Below are 18,240 nucleotides of genomic sequence, written 5' to 3' on the forward strand. Positions count from 1 at the left end.
CTTATATTTAGTATATATATATATATATACTAAATATAAGCAACATTCATATATATATAGCATAAGTACACGTTAGATTAAAAATATACGCGGATGAAACGTTTGGTAGTAAAAAATACAACCAGGTTTCATTGATTGTATCATGAATTTATTTGGAATATGCAATATTCCTATTTCTTATACTTTAAATATGTACAAACGATAGCGTGATAAAGTATAATACATATTATTTTATAACAGATGTTAACAAATAAACATACTAATCTAATATATTAAAAATAATTATATTCTCTAACGTTTGGACCGGATCCGAATAACTATAAATTATTTCATTATATTCCTCTTTTTATATTCTTATTGAATTTTTCCTACGAATCCCTGAATCATTCGTAAAAATAAAAGAAAATAGATTACCAGTCCATTGCCGAATCTCCGAATAGTAATGCAAGAGCTTCGAATTGTAATACGACAAAATATTACTCATCGATATTACTCAGAAATACACCATATTCACTACAATAGGATATCCAAACAATTTATGTTTTGCATGGAAGATTCACGATGTCCAACGTGAATCAGTCGTTATAATTATTTGTTTATATACACTTGCTTGCCATCTATACTTTTCTCAGAGTTTTCTTATGCTAAAGTGAGAGAGAGAGAGAGAGAGAGAGAGAGAGAGAGAGAGAGAGAGAGAGAGAGAGTGACGAAAGTAGCCGGTTGATAATAATTATTTACTTCTGTCTCTTCATTTCTCACATCGAGAAGAGTTAAAATAGCATCTTATGCGTTGTTTGAAACGATAAGAACTATCGCATCTTGTGATCTATTAATGTGAAATAAAAAACATCATCGACAACATACCGCAATAAATGTCGGCATCTCGAAATATAATTTATTACAAAATAACCAAAATTCAATTTCTGACGTATTTGCAGATCAATATGTGGAAGACCAATTCTATGTGGCTTCGAAGGTTAATTAAATTTTCACTGCTTAAACACTGTCGCACTTTTTTTGTCGTGTCACGCACACAATTGTATAATTTAATAGTTTTCTCTACATATAAGCGTTGTACCTTGGACATTTTTCTATATATGAAAATTCAACGTATCTATGAAGGGGGTAGACGTAAAGTCTAGTTATAACACACATTTAATGTCGGTGCTTTAGGAAGAATCATAACAGTTCCTGGGACACAAACTACATCCGTTTAATCAAAATTTCTGCCAAATATCGCTATCACTTTATTCGCAATGCGCGCGTTCATATTTAACATAACTTTTAAATTCACAACGCGTATTATACTGTTTCACTTCTTTTTTATTTTTACGCATGCAATCCATCGTTCGATTTGCCGAAACGTTCACGTCAACCCCATCATAAGATACTGATTCTCAACGAGGGTGAAAAATTTTCTGAATATAAACACGAAATGTCGCGTTAACAAAATTTCCGAAAGCTTGCCGTCCGTAAGTCGTTTTGGAACAAACATTTTTCCCTGTAATTCAGGAAGATGCAGCAGCAACATCGCAAAATATTACTCATAAATGCACGTTACAATACAAACACATGAAATGACGTCAATTCTATTTCCTTTTGCCGAAAATATCACTGTGCGAAAATATTTAGGTTTTATATGAATTATATCAAATGTAAACTCTATGGTGTATTCTGTATTACAAATGTAGTCCATAGGATATTGCTTACTGCAATCTTTTCACAAAGGATAGGCATTTATTTCATGCTATCATTCCATTTGATACGTTCCATCACATCTTTATACATAGTGCATTTGTCAAACAATTGAGACGAAAATTGTTCGAGATTACGTGACAAAACGATTTTATTAAAGAAATTTCATGAAAATTGTATAAAAACTCACATAAACTTATTGCATAAACCATCAGTGAATTATTGGTTTAAACACTTTTTAAATTAACATGCGGCTAGTTATCAGAATATGTACTAGTAATAGCTAGGAACTTGAAGAAGCATTACCTTCATTTTTCCACTTTACTTCCACTTTTCACTTTTGTATTGATACATGGTATTGATACATTCAATATGCAAAATAGGTCATTCATTTTGAATAACTCTATATAGCACGTCATGTCAATTCATAAATTGAATACAGCATTTTCTTTCTCCGAAATTTCTCTCAAACAAAATTATTTCATACACACAAGATACATATATTCAATACGTATATTCAACGAGAATATCGTGGAATATACAATCTGAAAAAAATTATTTCACTGTTGCAAAGAGGTAGAAAATAAAGTAACGTGTATGTGAGCGAGCACGCGCGCGCGCACGCTCGCTCGTTTTTGTGTGCGTGTAATATGTTAATATGTGTGGAATGGATACATCTGGTTCGAAAAGAAGAATGTTTTGTTTCGGATCTACTTATGCCCTGTGACAATCGTAACAGGTGTCGCGAAATGAAGTAGATCGCTTTACATAAATGAATGAATCGTCGACTGTAATATTCTAAATTTACACACTTTAATTTTATTTACAGTTACCCAATGTAGATAGATGTACTTTGGAGAAAGAAATAGCTTGCACTATGTCACTTGTACACAAACTTTATTCCTTTAGTTGTGTGCACTTTGTTGCGCGTCAAGAACACGAGATTTTCCCCCACAACACCTTGCCTATCTCGCAAATATTGTTAGACTCGATATTATCGTACGCGAGTCGAAGCATTATCGGCTTTTTTAGAATGCCGAATGGTAGTAATCGTAAGTAGGCCAGTAAGGCTGTAGCCAATCCTAGCTGGTGCGTTGGCGCTTTTTGGCAGCATGCTCTTCGGAAGAGTGTGCCGGCACAGGCATGATCATATCTGCTCTGTTGAACATATACTTGAACTGTGGCATATATTTCATGACACTCCTAATTTGTATTAAAGGTAGTTCTTCGGTTAGCGAAGAACACTTGCCTGCTTCCATCAACATCTTCATTTGTAGTCTATAAAATACAAATGAATTGTTTCTCTCGTTAGGATAAATACTCATATGTGCCGAGTACCCCTAAAAGCATGTGCTATTTACCTATTTCCTTGATATAAATCTATATGTAGAACATCTGTAAGAACTTGTCTACAACTGTTGATGTCACAGGCAGGAAAGTATTGAGAGATAAAGTCGGGAAGAGTCATTAACAACTCGGTATAGATGTAAGGTTTAAAGTTAATGCAGGGTACCATTTTTTCTTCAACAAGAGCTTTCTGTATCTGGTATGGTTGTACATGACAGGCAGATACATGTGACTCCGATATTTGTATTAAAGGCTTTCTACCTCTGGAATCCCTGAAAAATAGCTTCAACGTGAAAACGGTTTCAGTTAGAAAAAAAAATTTTTTTTTTTACTTATGTTTTGTTGTAATCGAAATTCTTCGATCCTTTATTTGACGTATATTATAAAATTGATCCTTTTATTTGTCAATTTTTTTTCTTTTATTTTTGATCTTTTGCAATTCTTTTTATTTCGATTCCTTGTAAATTTTATAATGTTGATTATAAAATAACAAATTTATGATAAACACCTGGAGCTACCATTGTTACCATTAACTGGTATCAGTGGAGGTGGAAACTTGTTAAGAGACGTGCTATGCACAGGTGTATGCCTCTGCTGTTGGTGTAATAAATTTGGTGCTGATGTAGGCACTGGCATCAAAGCTTGAACTTGTTCACTCAACCCAAGCATCTGCGGATATGTACTTGCCGTGACTGCATTAGGTACACCTAAGGTGGGTGTTGCATTATATGTAGTAGTCACCCTGAAATTTATAAAAATGATTCAATTTTCAAGTATTTCCCGCAGGACAATCGATTATAATTTTATAACATTTATTCCCAACCGTTAAAGCTTTTAATGTTTTCAGCAATATAAATGCCTGTATTACTTGTATATATTACATTTTACTTACTTAAATTAATAAATTATTCGCTCAATACATTGCAACATCAAGAACAATATGCAATTTATACAGAGACGTGATTAAACAACATATCTGTACAACATTTATGCATATTACAAGCCACAATTAAGTTAAAATAATTGAATTTATGAAGAAAAATATATAACTTATTAACATTCTCTCTCTTTTTTCTCTCTTTCTCTCTTTTTCTCTCCCTTTCCGTCTCTTTCTCTCTTTCTCTCTCTCTCTCTCTCTCTCTTTCTCTCTCAAATGAATATCTGCGCAAAGATCACTCAATTTGTAATGACAGCATTAGTCTATAAAATCAGTCATAAATGCTATGAGACCTTAAATGTATGAAAACTCGTTATGTGACATATCACAGCATATAGTATAATATCAATCTTTTAAGTTACACATACATTATTGTCGTAAGTTATAAATTTCAAAACTATTTTACACGAATAAGTAAATTATTTGTACACGCAAAGAAGTTTCAAAAGGAATTTATGTATATGCGAATTGTGTGTATGAGAAGATTTTTAATAAAAAAATAATTGTTAAGTATAAGTATTAATACTAGATTATATTAGATTTTGATTTGTACGGTTCAGATTGATGTAAATATTAAAGTTGTGCATGCTAATCTTACTTTTCATGATAGTCTATGCGACTATAGTACATTTTACAGGACTCACCAGTCATCCTTCCCATAGGTGGGATAACTATACAAAAAAAATCATACGTTGTATGTACAAATGCAGAAAGCTATAGTGCAAATACTCTACATATAATAAATAATCTTTCGTATACGATAAATAATTTTTAGATTTATATAAAAACAATTTTTCACAAGCCGAAATAAGCTTAATGCTCGACATGTCATGCTTAATGTGCTCTATACAAAGTGTGAAAATTCTCTTCTTTACTGATTATTTTAACATTAATATACATATGACCAGGAAACGACACATTTATAAATTGTCTTTCTTTAAACAAACTTTTATCCATTTAGCACTATGTATCATGTATCTTTATAACTGTGCTCGCACAAAATTCGATAAGCATAATCTTTTTTCGAAAAACTACTTTGTGTCCACGAGAGATTTGTCTGACTTTAAACACAATTCTGTGTAAAGATATAAAATAAACAGGCAATTTTGATCAGATATTATACAGTCATTATTGGTTTTGCTATATCGAAAGCAAGCATTCATTCTATAAGTAAGAATACTACATTGTTGCTAAAGAAAACTGTTAATAAGAAAAACTGAGGAATTTCTTGAAATTATTTAAAACTTTGTGAGCTTATAATAAACGTATGTATAGAGTAAGCTATGATAGAAAGAGAAATCTCAATTAACACCTACCCCAGATTAGGTTGGCTGGTATGAGCAGTTGCTCTTACAAGAGGTGGTGGTGGTTGAGCTTGGGCTACACTTTGCATGGTTGTAACTGGATTGTAGACTCCAGGATATGGGGCTGCTGCCGCATTATTACTTGCCCTACTTCTAGACTGTTGGGAGTAAGTTTTAGAGGCAGCAGGCATTTGCTAAAAATAAAATATTAAGCATTAGATGTGAGAATGAATATAATAATAACGTGTTAAATTTTAGATATCGTCGCACATTTGAAACGAATATCAATGAAAGTTTACATATCGTATTTCAAGTTAATATCAATAAGACAAGCACAACATCTATATAGAGCAAAACAAGTAATACTGAGAGTACATAGAAAAACATAAGCAATAAAGCTTAAGCAGTATGGAATAAACCTGAAGAAATATATCGATTGGTTGGTCAATTTCCTTACTGTTTAAGTCTTACTCCATTTTTCTGGGTAAATGTTTACAAGTACTGCTCCACCAAAAACCGCATTTTTTGTAGCAATCAATAAAACAAATTATAAAAAGAGATTTATATAAGTTTTAAGGAAGGGGCATTGAGATTTCTTGGGTCTTTTTACCCGGAGACTCAACTCCCAGGACTACCGTCCAAGAGCTCGAATGTTTTAACAACAATAAACACGTCTCCCGACCAGAGGTTCTCCCCCCCCCCCATTTCACGTTACAATTTCTTTATATTGCAATAAGAAAAATGGTAAGAAGTCGAGAATTCCAAGTTCTTTGGAGCAAGGGCAATTTCTGGAGACGGAATAATTTCAAGGTCAAGATCTCGAACCTTATACAAAGGCCTTTGCTAATTTTTCAGGGTCTTTTAATACAAAATATACACTAGTCCATTTAGACGACGACGAAATATTTAAGCGTCAATAACTAGAGAAGCTCAAACTTGTTTTTCCCCAAGAAATGTCATGCCCTTTTCTTAAAACTTGCATAAATATCTTTTGTTGATTACTGGAGAAAAACGCGAATTTTGTTGCAAGATTTACCTTCTATGCGCCGCTAATTAAGTGGGAACTTACGTTATGCATATTGAGAGAGGCATTGGGCATTCGTATGATGGAGTTTGCCTGGGAAACGAGCGACGTCTGAAAGGCTGGTTGGCCACCAACGAGCCCGGTCCAGCCATTAACGACACCCTGAACGGTATTCAGCATAGATTGCGACACCATGTTCGACCTGCCGGAGGGAAGTCCCGATGGGGAAGAATGTGCAGGGTGCGTGGTAGCCACTGGCCTCGGTTGTCCTATTCGCGGTATTTGCGGTGCAGCCGCAGCTCCTCGCGGCATTATATTAGGCATTGGAGCGGCGCGCGCGCTCAGAGGTACTTTACTCGCGTTATTTTGCACGGAAGTAGGCTTACTCGCCGGCGGCGTAGGCGGCTGTTTTGTCCATCCACCGCCGCTACCACCGCCATTGCTATTCACTAATAACTGCGAGTCCATAACTTTACTCGGCCAATAGTCCTCGAAGCCGGTGCCCGGCGGAAAGTAACTCTTAATATCACTCAAACTAATCACCGAGCACGTTTCACTAGCAAACAGTTCGTTACGTATACCCTGTACCTTGCAGCAGAACTTCAAGTAAGACAGATCCCAGCCCTCGAGCTTCTCCGCCTTCAACTTGAGGTTCTCAGTCTCACCCTCGAAATAAAACAGCGGAACGTACTGCAAGCCGTCCTTCACCGTATAAGGAACCACCGACTCTTTGTTTATCCGTATAAAACCGCATTTCTCCGCCTTACGGCCGCTAGTCACACTTGGATTCGTACCGGCGGTAAGTTTCGTGTAGCACACGTCGAGAAACTTATAAAATTCCTTGGCGTCTATCAGACGCACCACCAGATCTTTGCACGTAAACTGTTCCCTACCGAACTGATTCTCGCAGTGCTTACCGTTGATTTCGTTGAATAGCTTGCTTTCCGCCTCCGTGATGTAATAACTCCTTATACAGGTGCAGCTATAGATGTCCGAGTGTAGATAGCTCAGGTACTTGTTGAGAAGCTTATTTTCTAAGATGCGTACGGCGCAATACTTTTCGGTGACGCGATATATATAGGGTATGTGATTCTCGTCGAAACTGGTCCAGCCAAAGCGTCCTCTGTGGCTTTCGTCATCCAACGGTGGTACTACTCTACTGTCTGGACTGTCGGCCGGAGCTTTCGATACGGACGTCTCGTTCGGCCGTTTATTCAAGTATCCGAGGATACCGGGTAGATTAGGCTGTGACACGAGACACTGCGGCCTCGCTTGTTGCACCTGTATAGTCGACATTTTCGCCTTGTTTGCTTCCACCATTTTGGCAGCCAGCTCACAGATCTCCGCTTCATCTTCCTGACGTTCTTGTTTCACAACGACTTTATCGAAATCTGCAGAAAGACAAAGTATATTGCACAAGCTTGCTCGAGTTCAGATACATTATAGGTCAATCCGGCTGAGCTATCGAGACGGGTAATTTTTTCTATTTCTAAACACACCGTTGTGCCATAGATCACCACTAACTAATTGGCCAAAGTTCAATGTGAATGCTGTCTCTATACCTCTATTATTTAGTTAACTAACGGTTGACTGATTTTTGCTTTACCGTCATTGTATACACGAGATTTCAAACAACCTCACTTAAAAAAGTCCAGAGTAAGGCAGGGCCGTTGTCGCCCAGAAATTTGCGTTACTAACAAGAATAAAATCTTTCATATCACAATCACTGAGCCGAATTGATTATAGTAATTAACTATAGTGTACCCAAATTCTTTTGCTTAGAATGGCAAGAACACATTCTAGAACATATTCTAAAAGTTTATTCATTTCCTCCTCGGGACACCCTGTATATCGCGCTTGAGTTATATTGTACATAAGTTGTGTTTATAGATAATAATTGCACGTGTAATTAAACTAATTTCTTATTTGATACACGTTACATCGAGAACACGATGTATCTGCACACGAGGTCAAGGAATAATTTAATTACAATTTTATTTTATGAAGAGACCCTACAAGCCTGAAAATTTTAATCATAGGATACTGACATTTTTCTGCAAAATATTACGTCGCATGTGGTTGCACAGAATTATAAACGCTTTTACGCAAAGAAGTTACCTGTGAAAATGGAGCATTATACAATATGTGATGAAGCTGATAAAAAATTTCATAATTGACATTTCTAGATATCAATTAAAGCAAATATTTATCTGATTTATCTGATATAGAAAATCTTGCAGAACTTGTACATATCAATGCACCAAAGAAAATTTCAATTTTTAATATTTTTATACCTTTCTCAAATTAAATATAGATGTTTAGAGAAAGATACGAAAAATATACAGAAAAATTCTTACACATTTTAATAAAACAGAGTAGCATGCGCTCGTCGCATTTATATTTACATCATACTTACATTTATGTAAGATCTATATAAAGAATTTTATATAAGAAGTGCAAAAAATACAAAAAAATCAGCGTGATATCGTGTCAATATTTATGTAACATTCCATTCTGAACATTGCTTCTACGTTATTGACGCTTATCAAGTTCGTCATCGAACTCAACTCGAGATTATTCTTTATTTTATTTATTCCTATACAGGCTGATTCTAACTGGGTCATGGCTTTCTTCTAAATCAAGATAAAAAAAAGTGGTAGAGGAAAATCTGTCACTGTTTAGTACAATCTACCATTCTGTAGTTATATTTTTTCGAACAATGTACCGATGCACCTACATTTTTCTTTAAAATAGAATCATATGATTTTCTTAACATACATCAATTCCCTGGTTACTTTACGCATAAATGTAAATAAGATAATCGAAAGATAAATATTTTCCGAGATACTTGACATTTTTCCCATTACTTTTCGATATGAAATATGAATTATTTCGTAAAATATTCACTCTTCGATCACCTTCATATTATTTTATGAAGAATAACAGGTGGAATAGTTGAAAAAAAAATCTCATGCACCTACAAAATGCAACGGAATTTCTTTTAAGATTTCTCCAAGCCTATTTTTACAACACTTATATATCTTTACTTCGTTTTATCCTATACTTTAGTTTTTACACTTTTCTATGTTATTTTATCCTTAGATATACTTTTTATCATGAGGAATTCTTCTGGCAGCATACTTATGTTATTTATAGTGAAATATATCCTTTGTTAATCGCCAGTCATTAACGGATAATGTAGAAAATCATTGGATTTTGCATGAAAAAGTGGCAAGATGAAAATATAAGAAATTATTTCTTATAATCGCCTATCGCCTACGTGTACCTTTGATGTAAACTAAACATATACCGTATATAAGTTGGATCCAATTGCAAGAAATGGAAGGTATAGGTCACAGTCACAAAAAAGTTGAAACACTTTTTCTTTGATAAATTTCGAAAATGCATCTCGTGTTCAATAGAAGAATTTGCTTTCCAGTAATTCCCAGGAGATACATTTTTCTATTAAATACAAGATACGTTGGTAAACTTATCGAAAAAAAAAAATGTTGCAAACTTTTTACGACTAACCATACACATATTATTCACTACTATTCGTCCCTTCTGTAACAAAGCCAACGAATTTTCTCACAAAACAATCGGCACAATAATCGCGCATTTTCACGTATTAGAATCGCGAGCGGAATTTTTCCGCTCGAAAAGAAGATTAATAGACTCAATTGTCACACATTAACTTCTTGGGCCGGAACAACAATCGAGATGATTCCCGTGGCCAAGCGGAGAGAGAGAGAGAGAGAGAGAGAGAGAGAGAGAGAGAGAGAGAGAGAGAGAGAGAGAGAGAGNCAAACAAATAAGCTGTGTCGCGCGTGAACTCGCGAGTAGCTAAAACCCAAATACCGCGCACGTGACGCACTTGAATTAAAGATCGTCGATTGATCGCTCTGGAGCGTGTCGCCGCGCAGCGTCACCGTCGCAGCACCGCGCACTTGGTGACACACAACGCTGCGCACCGCATAACAGATCACGGCGTGCGGCACGATGATGCGATTAGCGCGAGCAACGCCAAGCAACGTAAACACTGCACAATTGGCGATTTTACAGCTTGACAATCCAGCGATCTCGACGGGGAGAATCGAGGAGCCCGAATTCACACACGGCACACCGAATCCGCTATTCGGCCACAATCCGACGTCGTAGACACGGAAAAATTGCGTATCCGTTTGAACAATTCTCATGTGTCTACGGCAGCTCGACAGAAGCCTAGGGAAAGATGGGAAGAGCGCGAAAGGGAGCGACAGAGATAGCCGAGGACGGCGGAGAAAGGCTGAAATCGGTGCGGCCGCTGGGAACTTCGCGACTCGAGCGCACAGCTAGACATACGAAGATGAAGACCTACTGAGTGACACTCGCTCGGCTGCTGTCCGCGACGGACTGCTCTTCTCGAGCCATATGGCGTCCGTGCTGCTGTCCGCACTCGCGACTGGTATATCCGTGAAGCCGTTCCTCATCCTCGACGATGAAGAGGGTCCTCTTGAATCCAGTGCGCGAAATCACATCTCGACGCGTAGCTGGGCGGCAGCGACACACACTGCTTCCCCGTTGAGGTTATAGCAGCAGCACGTCCGTCCGTCCGTCCGTCTAGAAGCACCGTCGACGGTACGGTGCGCGATCCATGTTACACGACTGCGGGCGTAAAGAGAGGCCAGAAAGATGAGGACGACGACGGAGACGACGACGATGGATGGTCGATCGTATGTACGATCCGCATGGGAAATTTATCCCTTTGCGCTCTCGGTTTTCACAGGTTTTTCACGCTTTCCCCGGACGATGACGATGACGACGATGATGATGACGATGATGAAGACGACGACGTTTCACTTTGTGCGCCGACACTATTATACCAGGTGGCGCGAAAGATCCTCATCACTACTGCCGCCGCCACCTCCACCGCGCGTCGTCGCCACCACTACCGCGCTCGATACGCCGAGGGTGTAGGTAAAACAGGGGGAGGACGGGGTACTTCACCGTCGACTACGTGCATGCCGCTTGTCCGAGCGTAGCTCCGCGGGCCGTCGGAGCTTTCTCAAGAATCCCGACGCTCACACGAACGAGGACACCGTCGCACTATGGTGCCGCGCGCGCGCGCGGTCTCCTCCTCCGCTCTGTTCAAGCTCCGATTTCAGGCCGTGTCGAGCCGTCGAGAGTGCTGCCGCGATCTCTCCGACTCTTTGCGCGGACTGTACCGGCGTCTAGGTACGTCGTCGCGGCGCCGCGGTACGTAGCTGGATTGCATTCTTGGAATATCCGCGGGAATACGGCGCGGCTCTTCGCCTGGAGAATCGAGGACGCGATCGACAGTGACCGCGCGCGCGATGCCTCCGCACGGACGTGTCATCGGCCCCCGCGCTAAGTGTCCGAAAGTGTCCGCACGGAGATGTCTAGTGGATCTCCGGCTGTATCTTGCCTTCATGATTGTAGGAGCCATTGGCTATTGTGGCAGGTATCGGTCGATACGACGAGTTCATAGTTGTTATGGCGGTTCTGCGAGCAGCCTGTATATATGAATGAGTACAGGATAATCGCTCCTTTTCCGATCTGTGTACGCCTGCTTAATGCTTAACATTAGCAGGGCATCGTTCCAAGGTGCGGGGATCCACTGATCGCTGAAAAATCGACCGACTCGTAGTTCCAAGTGTAAATAGTCGCGGAATCCCCCTCCCCCCCTTCTTCCCTCCCTGAAACGTAACACAGAATCGTCAAATTCGTATTGATCGTGGATTCGTATCGGATAATGAATCTGTAAATTCTGATGAGATATTGGACTGTGGGATCGCAAATAAATGCTATCGAGACGCATCTTCGCCAATGAATCTTCTCTCTCCCTTAAATAAGTTTAAGTAAATTAAATTCCCGATATAGGATCAGCGCGTCCACATGTATATTCATCTCACGACTGTTCGATACTCAATTAAATGTGCGAATAGCACAGCATTTTTTCGTGTACGCGGTACACTCGAGTACAAGATGGAAGAGAAAATCGAGAAAGTGGAGCGTCCATCTTGTCATGTTTACGTGAGAAGTAGGATTCTTAGGAATAGCTCCAGCCGTTTGATTAGAAATCGTACCGGTCTGTCTCAGAATTGAATCTTTCAGGGAGAGAGAGAGAGAGAATCCGAACTGGACTCGTTGTTTCCGCTTCTTTGCTAGGAACAGGCGGTATCTAAAGATCTCTCTATTTTTATGGATGACAAAAAGCCGCAAATGTCGACATGACTACGTCACATGTCACGGTATTGATCTTAAAAAGAATTCTCCATCGAATGCGCGAACGTGTCGATCGCAGTTTTCTTAGATTCTCATTCGTTCTCTAGGTAGGCATAGTAGAGTGTACGACCGGAGTCGTGTGACATGGACCGTTTGGTGGCAGGAGCCTAGGTACATACCGCTCAAAGAGTAGCCGGCGTGTAAGATCGCGCGGACGATGTGACAACGCTGTACGGTCGATATGCTCTTTCAGGCAAAGTGCCAAGATTGGTAAACGCACACGGGGGGTATATAGTCGTGGTGGTTTCAGGTGCCCTACCCCTCCCGCTCCCCTCCTATATCCCCTTCCTCCCTCCCGCCCCTCTAACGCCCGCGCTTGATTCGTCGTCCGCCGTAGTCTCCGTCGCTCCTGGAACTCACCCGCGGGATCTGCCACGGTGGTGGGAGACCGTGGGACGGGGGTGGGGGCACTGAAGTTGCGCAGAACCCAGCCAGACGTCGGTTCCGCTCGCGCCATTGCGCAGCTCTTGCGTATATAAACCCGCCGGTCGCTTATGTACTACATATGTATTATACTTATTATTTTAATCATGATTTACGAGCGCGGCGTTGCCGGCTTTCGCACGCGCTCCGGGCACGCCCACTCCCTCTCTTGTCTCACTTTTCAACCATATAGACGAATACATAGAAACGAGCGCTGGTGGAAAAGCAACGTCGCTTGATCGATACTTGAGAAACTTGCAATAAAAAAAAAAAAAAAAATTGCTATCGCGAATATATTTCACCGATGGCCCGTGCAGCCGGATTAAAGATTTCCTAGATGTCGTTCCAGGCTGACCTCTTCCTCGAACAAAGTTCCCAAAATTCCGCCCCGCGATACTTAAGTGCGCATGTTCGTTCGTTGAAAAAAAAAATCCGCCATTTTCTCGCGTGTGCGCGCTTAGATACGTAACGCGAATGGGATAAGATCACGTGTACAAAAACGATAATGTTCTACGTTGAAAGGGAAAAAATGGTATCATTATACAAACTATTGCGGTGTTGCCGTCGCAAAATGGCCGACGTGGCCTTGATAGCGTCTAGTTTTACTGCGTCGCGCATATTGGGCCTGTCGTTTTGGCAACACTGGAAGGTCGTAGCGATCTATTTATAGTAGCCCTCTATCGCCGCTGTTGCTATGCCGAGCAAAGGTTATTTGGTTCGGATTGTGAGGTGGGGATGCGCCGAAGGTGGGGAAGACGGCAAAGTGGGGGGAAGGGAGATTCGCGGGCGTAGATGGAGCGAGAGGGAGAAGAGGGGTAAGGATTACCGAAAGAACAATATGGCGACGGGACGGATGTAGTCTCCTCCTATCTATCCATATACTGCTATAACTCAGCTTTCTCTATCCTCTTTTCTCCTCTCTCGCTCGCGCTCTCTCGCTCAAGCGCGCACTTTCCGATCGCTCTATCTATAATAGCGCGTCCTATTTTCTACACTTTGCGAAAGTATGACCGTGATGGACGGGCGGATTGTTGCGCAAGACGGACTCTAAATGCAAGCGCGCTCGATATCCCGCGCAAAGGCAAATCAATTTCGCAAGTGAGCGCTAATAAGGTGCATTTCCTTCCCGCGACAGATAAATAAAGCCGACAGAGATGAAGGTCACCGCTCGCGCCTTCCCGTTCTCTCTCGGATGGCGGAAGGTAATATAGAGCGTAAAGAGAGCAAAGGTCGAAGCCGAGCGGATGAAAAAGGTCTGGCGTGGAACACAGCTCGCGCGCGCGCGCGCCTCCATCCTTTACGCGCGCATCGTATGTACGTATATATATATATATATATATTTATATATATAAATATATATATATATATACATATATTTTTTGCGCAACTCGCGCAAAATTGCATATGGCGCCGTTCACTCGCAGCAGCTGACGGAGCTTCGGCGCGGTGCTGTATATGCCGCGGCGCGCGCTCTCCTACACGGAAAGCACGCGTGCGACTTGCGCCAGGCGTACCCACCGCGCTCGGCCGCACTCGGCTATCTTCGGCGCAGTTGCCTCTTTGTTACATCACTCTTCGCTCCTTATGTAGTACATAGGGGCGGATATATTATGTACCGTGGGGCCGCACATGTCCCTCCCAGCTCTCTCGTTCGCATTGTATATAACGTGCACATAGCGTGCGCGCTCGCGCGCGCATAGTGTACACATGCGAGAGAGCGAGAGCCGGCTGACGAACGCGCGCGCGACCGCACACTGGCAGCACGACGAGCGAGCTTGGCTCCATGTTACACGATGTGCATGCGGCTTTGACGTATTATATTATTACATGGCAACGCGGTTCTATGAAACGGCGCGCGCGTTAAGTATAGGACGCGCGAAAAGAAAATGTGTGTGTGTGTGTGTGTGTCATACTTTAGTAATAATGTGCTGCTAGAAGAACGCACCGGCGGGCAATATCGAGAATATTTAAGAGGGATTACGTTTACTTCATACGATAAACACGAAAAGAGGATCCTATTCCGTGCATGTTTTTTTTTTTTACATTACTTCGGAAAAATAAAATTACTTGCTCTCTTTCTCTCCTTTATCCATAACGTTTTCGCACCGACGTTACATAACTGGCGTTAGAATGTACCAGGACGTGTTATTTTCTTGTATTTCTGTTCGTCTTAAATTAGTTATGATTAATCAGAAGAAAAGCTGCGTAAGAAAAACACGAGAAAAATTTCATTGCCGATAACCCGTGTGCAATCGTATCAGCTGTGTAAATGAATAAACGAAAATAACGTTTTCATGCATAATACATGTTGCATACTAAAATATACTTCAAACAAATGTACTTCATAGTATAAGAGTGTTTTCCCTTTTTTGTTCTTATGAGTGCAAACAGAAAAACGGGCGTTCCATTTAATCCCCTTCCTATGAAATATAATTTGTAACGATGGGGCGAATCTTCCACGCTATCGAAAATTGTTTTACCGGTCGATTTAAATAAATTACGACATCATCTTCAAGTAAAAGCGTCTGCAAAACAAAAAGGATCAGAGACCATGTCAGCATGGATATGTATATTTATCAACGATACGAATATGTTTGCCCTCATTAGGACTTTATGTGTGAATGACGTTATTAATTCTTAATCGTCACAGTGAGACATCTCGGAAAGTCAAATATTTATTTATCATGGAAAATTTATTTACCAGCAATTCTACTGTGCTCCCTGACTATTGATTAAAAAAGTTCTTATCGATCTTTCTGCGAAACGTAATCTTCAATGTCGGAGTTGTTTTATAAAAAGATTGAGCTTTACATAAAAAGTAACGATCTAAACGGTGCTCATAGTCGGACTGTATATTTAAGATCGTCTTAAGTTTATCTTCAGGTATTGTACGATCGTTTCATTGGCTACGAAGCAACTAAAGGTGAACTTAAGACGAGGTTCTAAAATCTTACTATGAATACTGACCTATAAACCTTCTGCGACATTCTCTAAATGTGCATTTCATTAAGTGTCAGTTACATTATATCGGTATTTTCTGATACTGATCTTTACGCTAAAATCATTCGTCATCGTACCGTTCGCTACAAAACGTAAAACAATATCACAATGAGCAATAGGAGTATGTTTATAAGAGTGAAAAATTAACCGATCGATTATTCTCCTTATGATTGGTCAATTTCTTACCCTTGCTTCTTATGAATATATCGTACCATTGTAGACTACGCTTTACATTTTCTCTCAAATCAATCACGTTCTAACTGAATAGTCACGAGACACCGGTTGACAGTCGCCGGCACGGTGAGCCACGTTAGCCGGGTCCGCACGAGGCGTGTTTCGTAAAGACACCTCTCCTGGGTGCTAGCAAAAGGGAGGGTGGTACGACTACTTGTGGAAGGGGCTCCGCGAGTGTGTATAGGATACACCGGGTAGAACGGAGCGAGAGTGCATCGAAGGCGAGGGAGCGAATGGGAAAAACGGACGGAAAGAGAGCGTGCGCGCGCGAGAGAGAGAAAGGGAGAGGGAGAGAAAGAGGGGGGCGAGAGAGGGGAGAGGTGAGGACGGAGGGAAAAGGAAGACGGAAGGGAACGAAGAAGAGTAAGGAGAGACGCAGATACGCGCCATTCTGCCGCCACCCATAACCTCAAAACTTACCTTTGTAAATGCGGGTCTCTACGATCTGTACGTCCTCGTCGGTGCTCTTGTCGCCCATCTTCTGCTGCTTCGTCTCGTTAGCCTGAATTTCCATACACATACTTCCACACGTGGGACCTCCGTCGCGACACGGTCACGATACCACCACCGCCGCCGCCGCCGTCGTCGTCGTCGCCGCTGCCGCCGCGCGCCCGTGACATTTACATCAAGTTGCTGCGTGCACGCGACGGGCCGAGCGCGTGTGCGCGCGAAAATTCGTACGCGCGCGACTAAAGAGCTGGTAGGAAGTGAGAGCCGTGACCGCCGTCGTCGCCACCGTGCCGACGTCTAGGTGCACGAGGACACTGGCGATAGAGTTGTACTTTCGCGTGCGCGTTGCTCTATCTTCAGCAATACTCCACGCTTTTGTTCCGGAAATGGAGTCGGAGAGGAAGTAGAGAGTGAGTGTGTGAACGCGCGTGCGTGTGTGTGGGGGAGAGAAAGACACGTATACACTAACAAAAACACGTTTCAACGCGATAAGTCACTAGCACACACCGTTGTTGCTGCTGAAGCGCGCGATGGTTTCCGCATCGGTGCGGTACATTTCACTCGTCCGCAGACGCGCATGCTGCGATCCTCTCTCGTTCGACGTTTTCTACTGTTTTACTACACGGAGACGGATTGAGAGAAAGAGAGAAAGAGAGAGATCGGGACCGGGGTACAGACCAGATTTGAATGTGGTGTACACGTTTGCCAGTTCTTTCTTCTACGCGTCACCCCGCGTAAGCCTCTCCCTTTCAGCGCCCCCCTCGTCCATTGGTCCTTATGTACTTAACGGTTGCGACGTTGCCGAACATCCGGTATCGTGTGACTAGTGGTGGGGAGACGCGGGATTTTATGAAGAGTGGGAGGTAATACATAAACGCCGGCAAACGCGTGGTGGGGAGATCATACATGGTATGAGTCGTGATATGGAGGGATTATATACACATATATATGTATATTATATATATACATATATATATTATATATGTATATACATATATATATATATATGTGTATACATATGTATGTACAAAAGGAGAGGGAAGCAACGGAATGAAAATTTTCCATGAGGTGACGTGGCAGCCGCGACCGTTATTTGGTCACGTGACATCGAAAATTGTAAGGGATAAGCGCCCTCTGCGTTTATATTATAGGCCATGATACGCTCTTCTCGAACTTTCCATATAGTCCTTTGTTATCTTATAGTTTTTTTTTGTTATCTCCGGAATGTTAAGTAGCGATCACAAAGTTTTCCCCTAGAATGGAAACATGAGAAATGAACATTCCCAAGTATTTTCAAGTTAGGAAATTTCACTTTTCACGCTACAGAAAAAGATCGACCCCTTCCTCTTTTTTTTTTTAGTTAATACAGTTTGATTAAAAAATAATCGTTTAATAATCGATTAAAAATTGATTTATTTATCGCGTATTAGAATATAAAATTTTTTTATTATCATATTTTATATATTACAGTCATTTTAACGTAAAATGCGTGTAATAGATATGTCACGTGACAAATCGTTGGAAACACTGAAGAACAACAC

The 18,240-nt window shown here is 41.0% G+C and overlaps 1 protein-coding gene across 2 annotated transcripts; it reads right to left on the reverse strand.

Moving 5' to 3' along the window:
* Positions 1–154: 154 nt before the first annotated feature.
* Positions 155–18,103, reverse strand: LOC106752034. 2 transcript variants are annotated; one of them, XM_014633397.1, is made up of 7 exons: positions 10,665–13,068; positions 6,353–7,698; positions 5,296–5,477; positions 4,624–4,650; positions 3,551–3,784; positions 3,057–3,314; positions 155–2,973 (listed from the first exon to the last, which is right to left on the reverse strand). In XM_014633397.1, the coding sequence occupies exons 1-7, from the start codon at positions 10,774–10,776 to the stop codon at positions 2,778–2,780; spliced, it is 2,355 nt and encodes a 784-aa protein (XP_014488883.1). In that variant the 5' UTR covers positions 10,777–13,068; the 3' UTR covers positions 155–2,777. The 2 variants fall into 2 exon arrangements, with proteins under 2 accessions (XP_014488883.1, XP_014488884.1); XM_014633398.1 differs by lacking the exon at positions 10,665–13,068 and adding an exon at positions 16,670–18,103 and having other exon boundaries at positions 156–2,973.
* Positions 18,104–18,240: the final 137 nt, after the last annotated feature.

This window comes from Dinoponera quadriceps, unplaced genomic scaffold (assembly GCF_001313825.1).
Source record: "Dinoponera quadriceps isolate SergipeBrazil2010 unplaced genomic scaffold, ASM131382v1 scaffold424, whole genome shotgun sequence".
Lineage (NCBI taxonomy): Eukaryota > Metazoa > Arthropoda > Insecta > Hymenoptera > Formicidae > Dinoponera > Dinoponera quadriceps.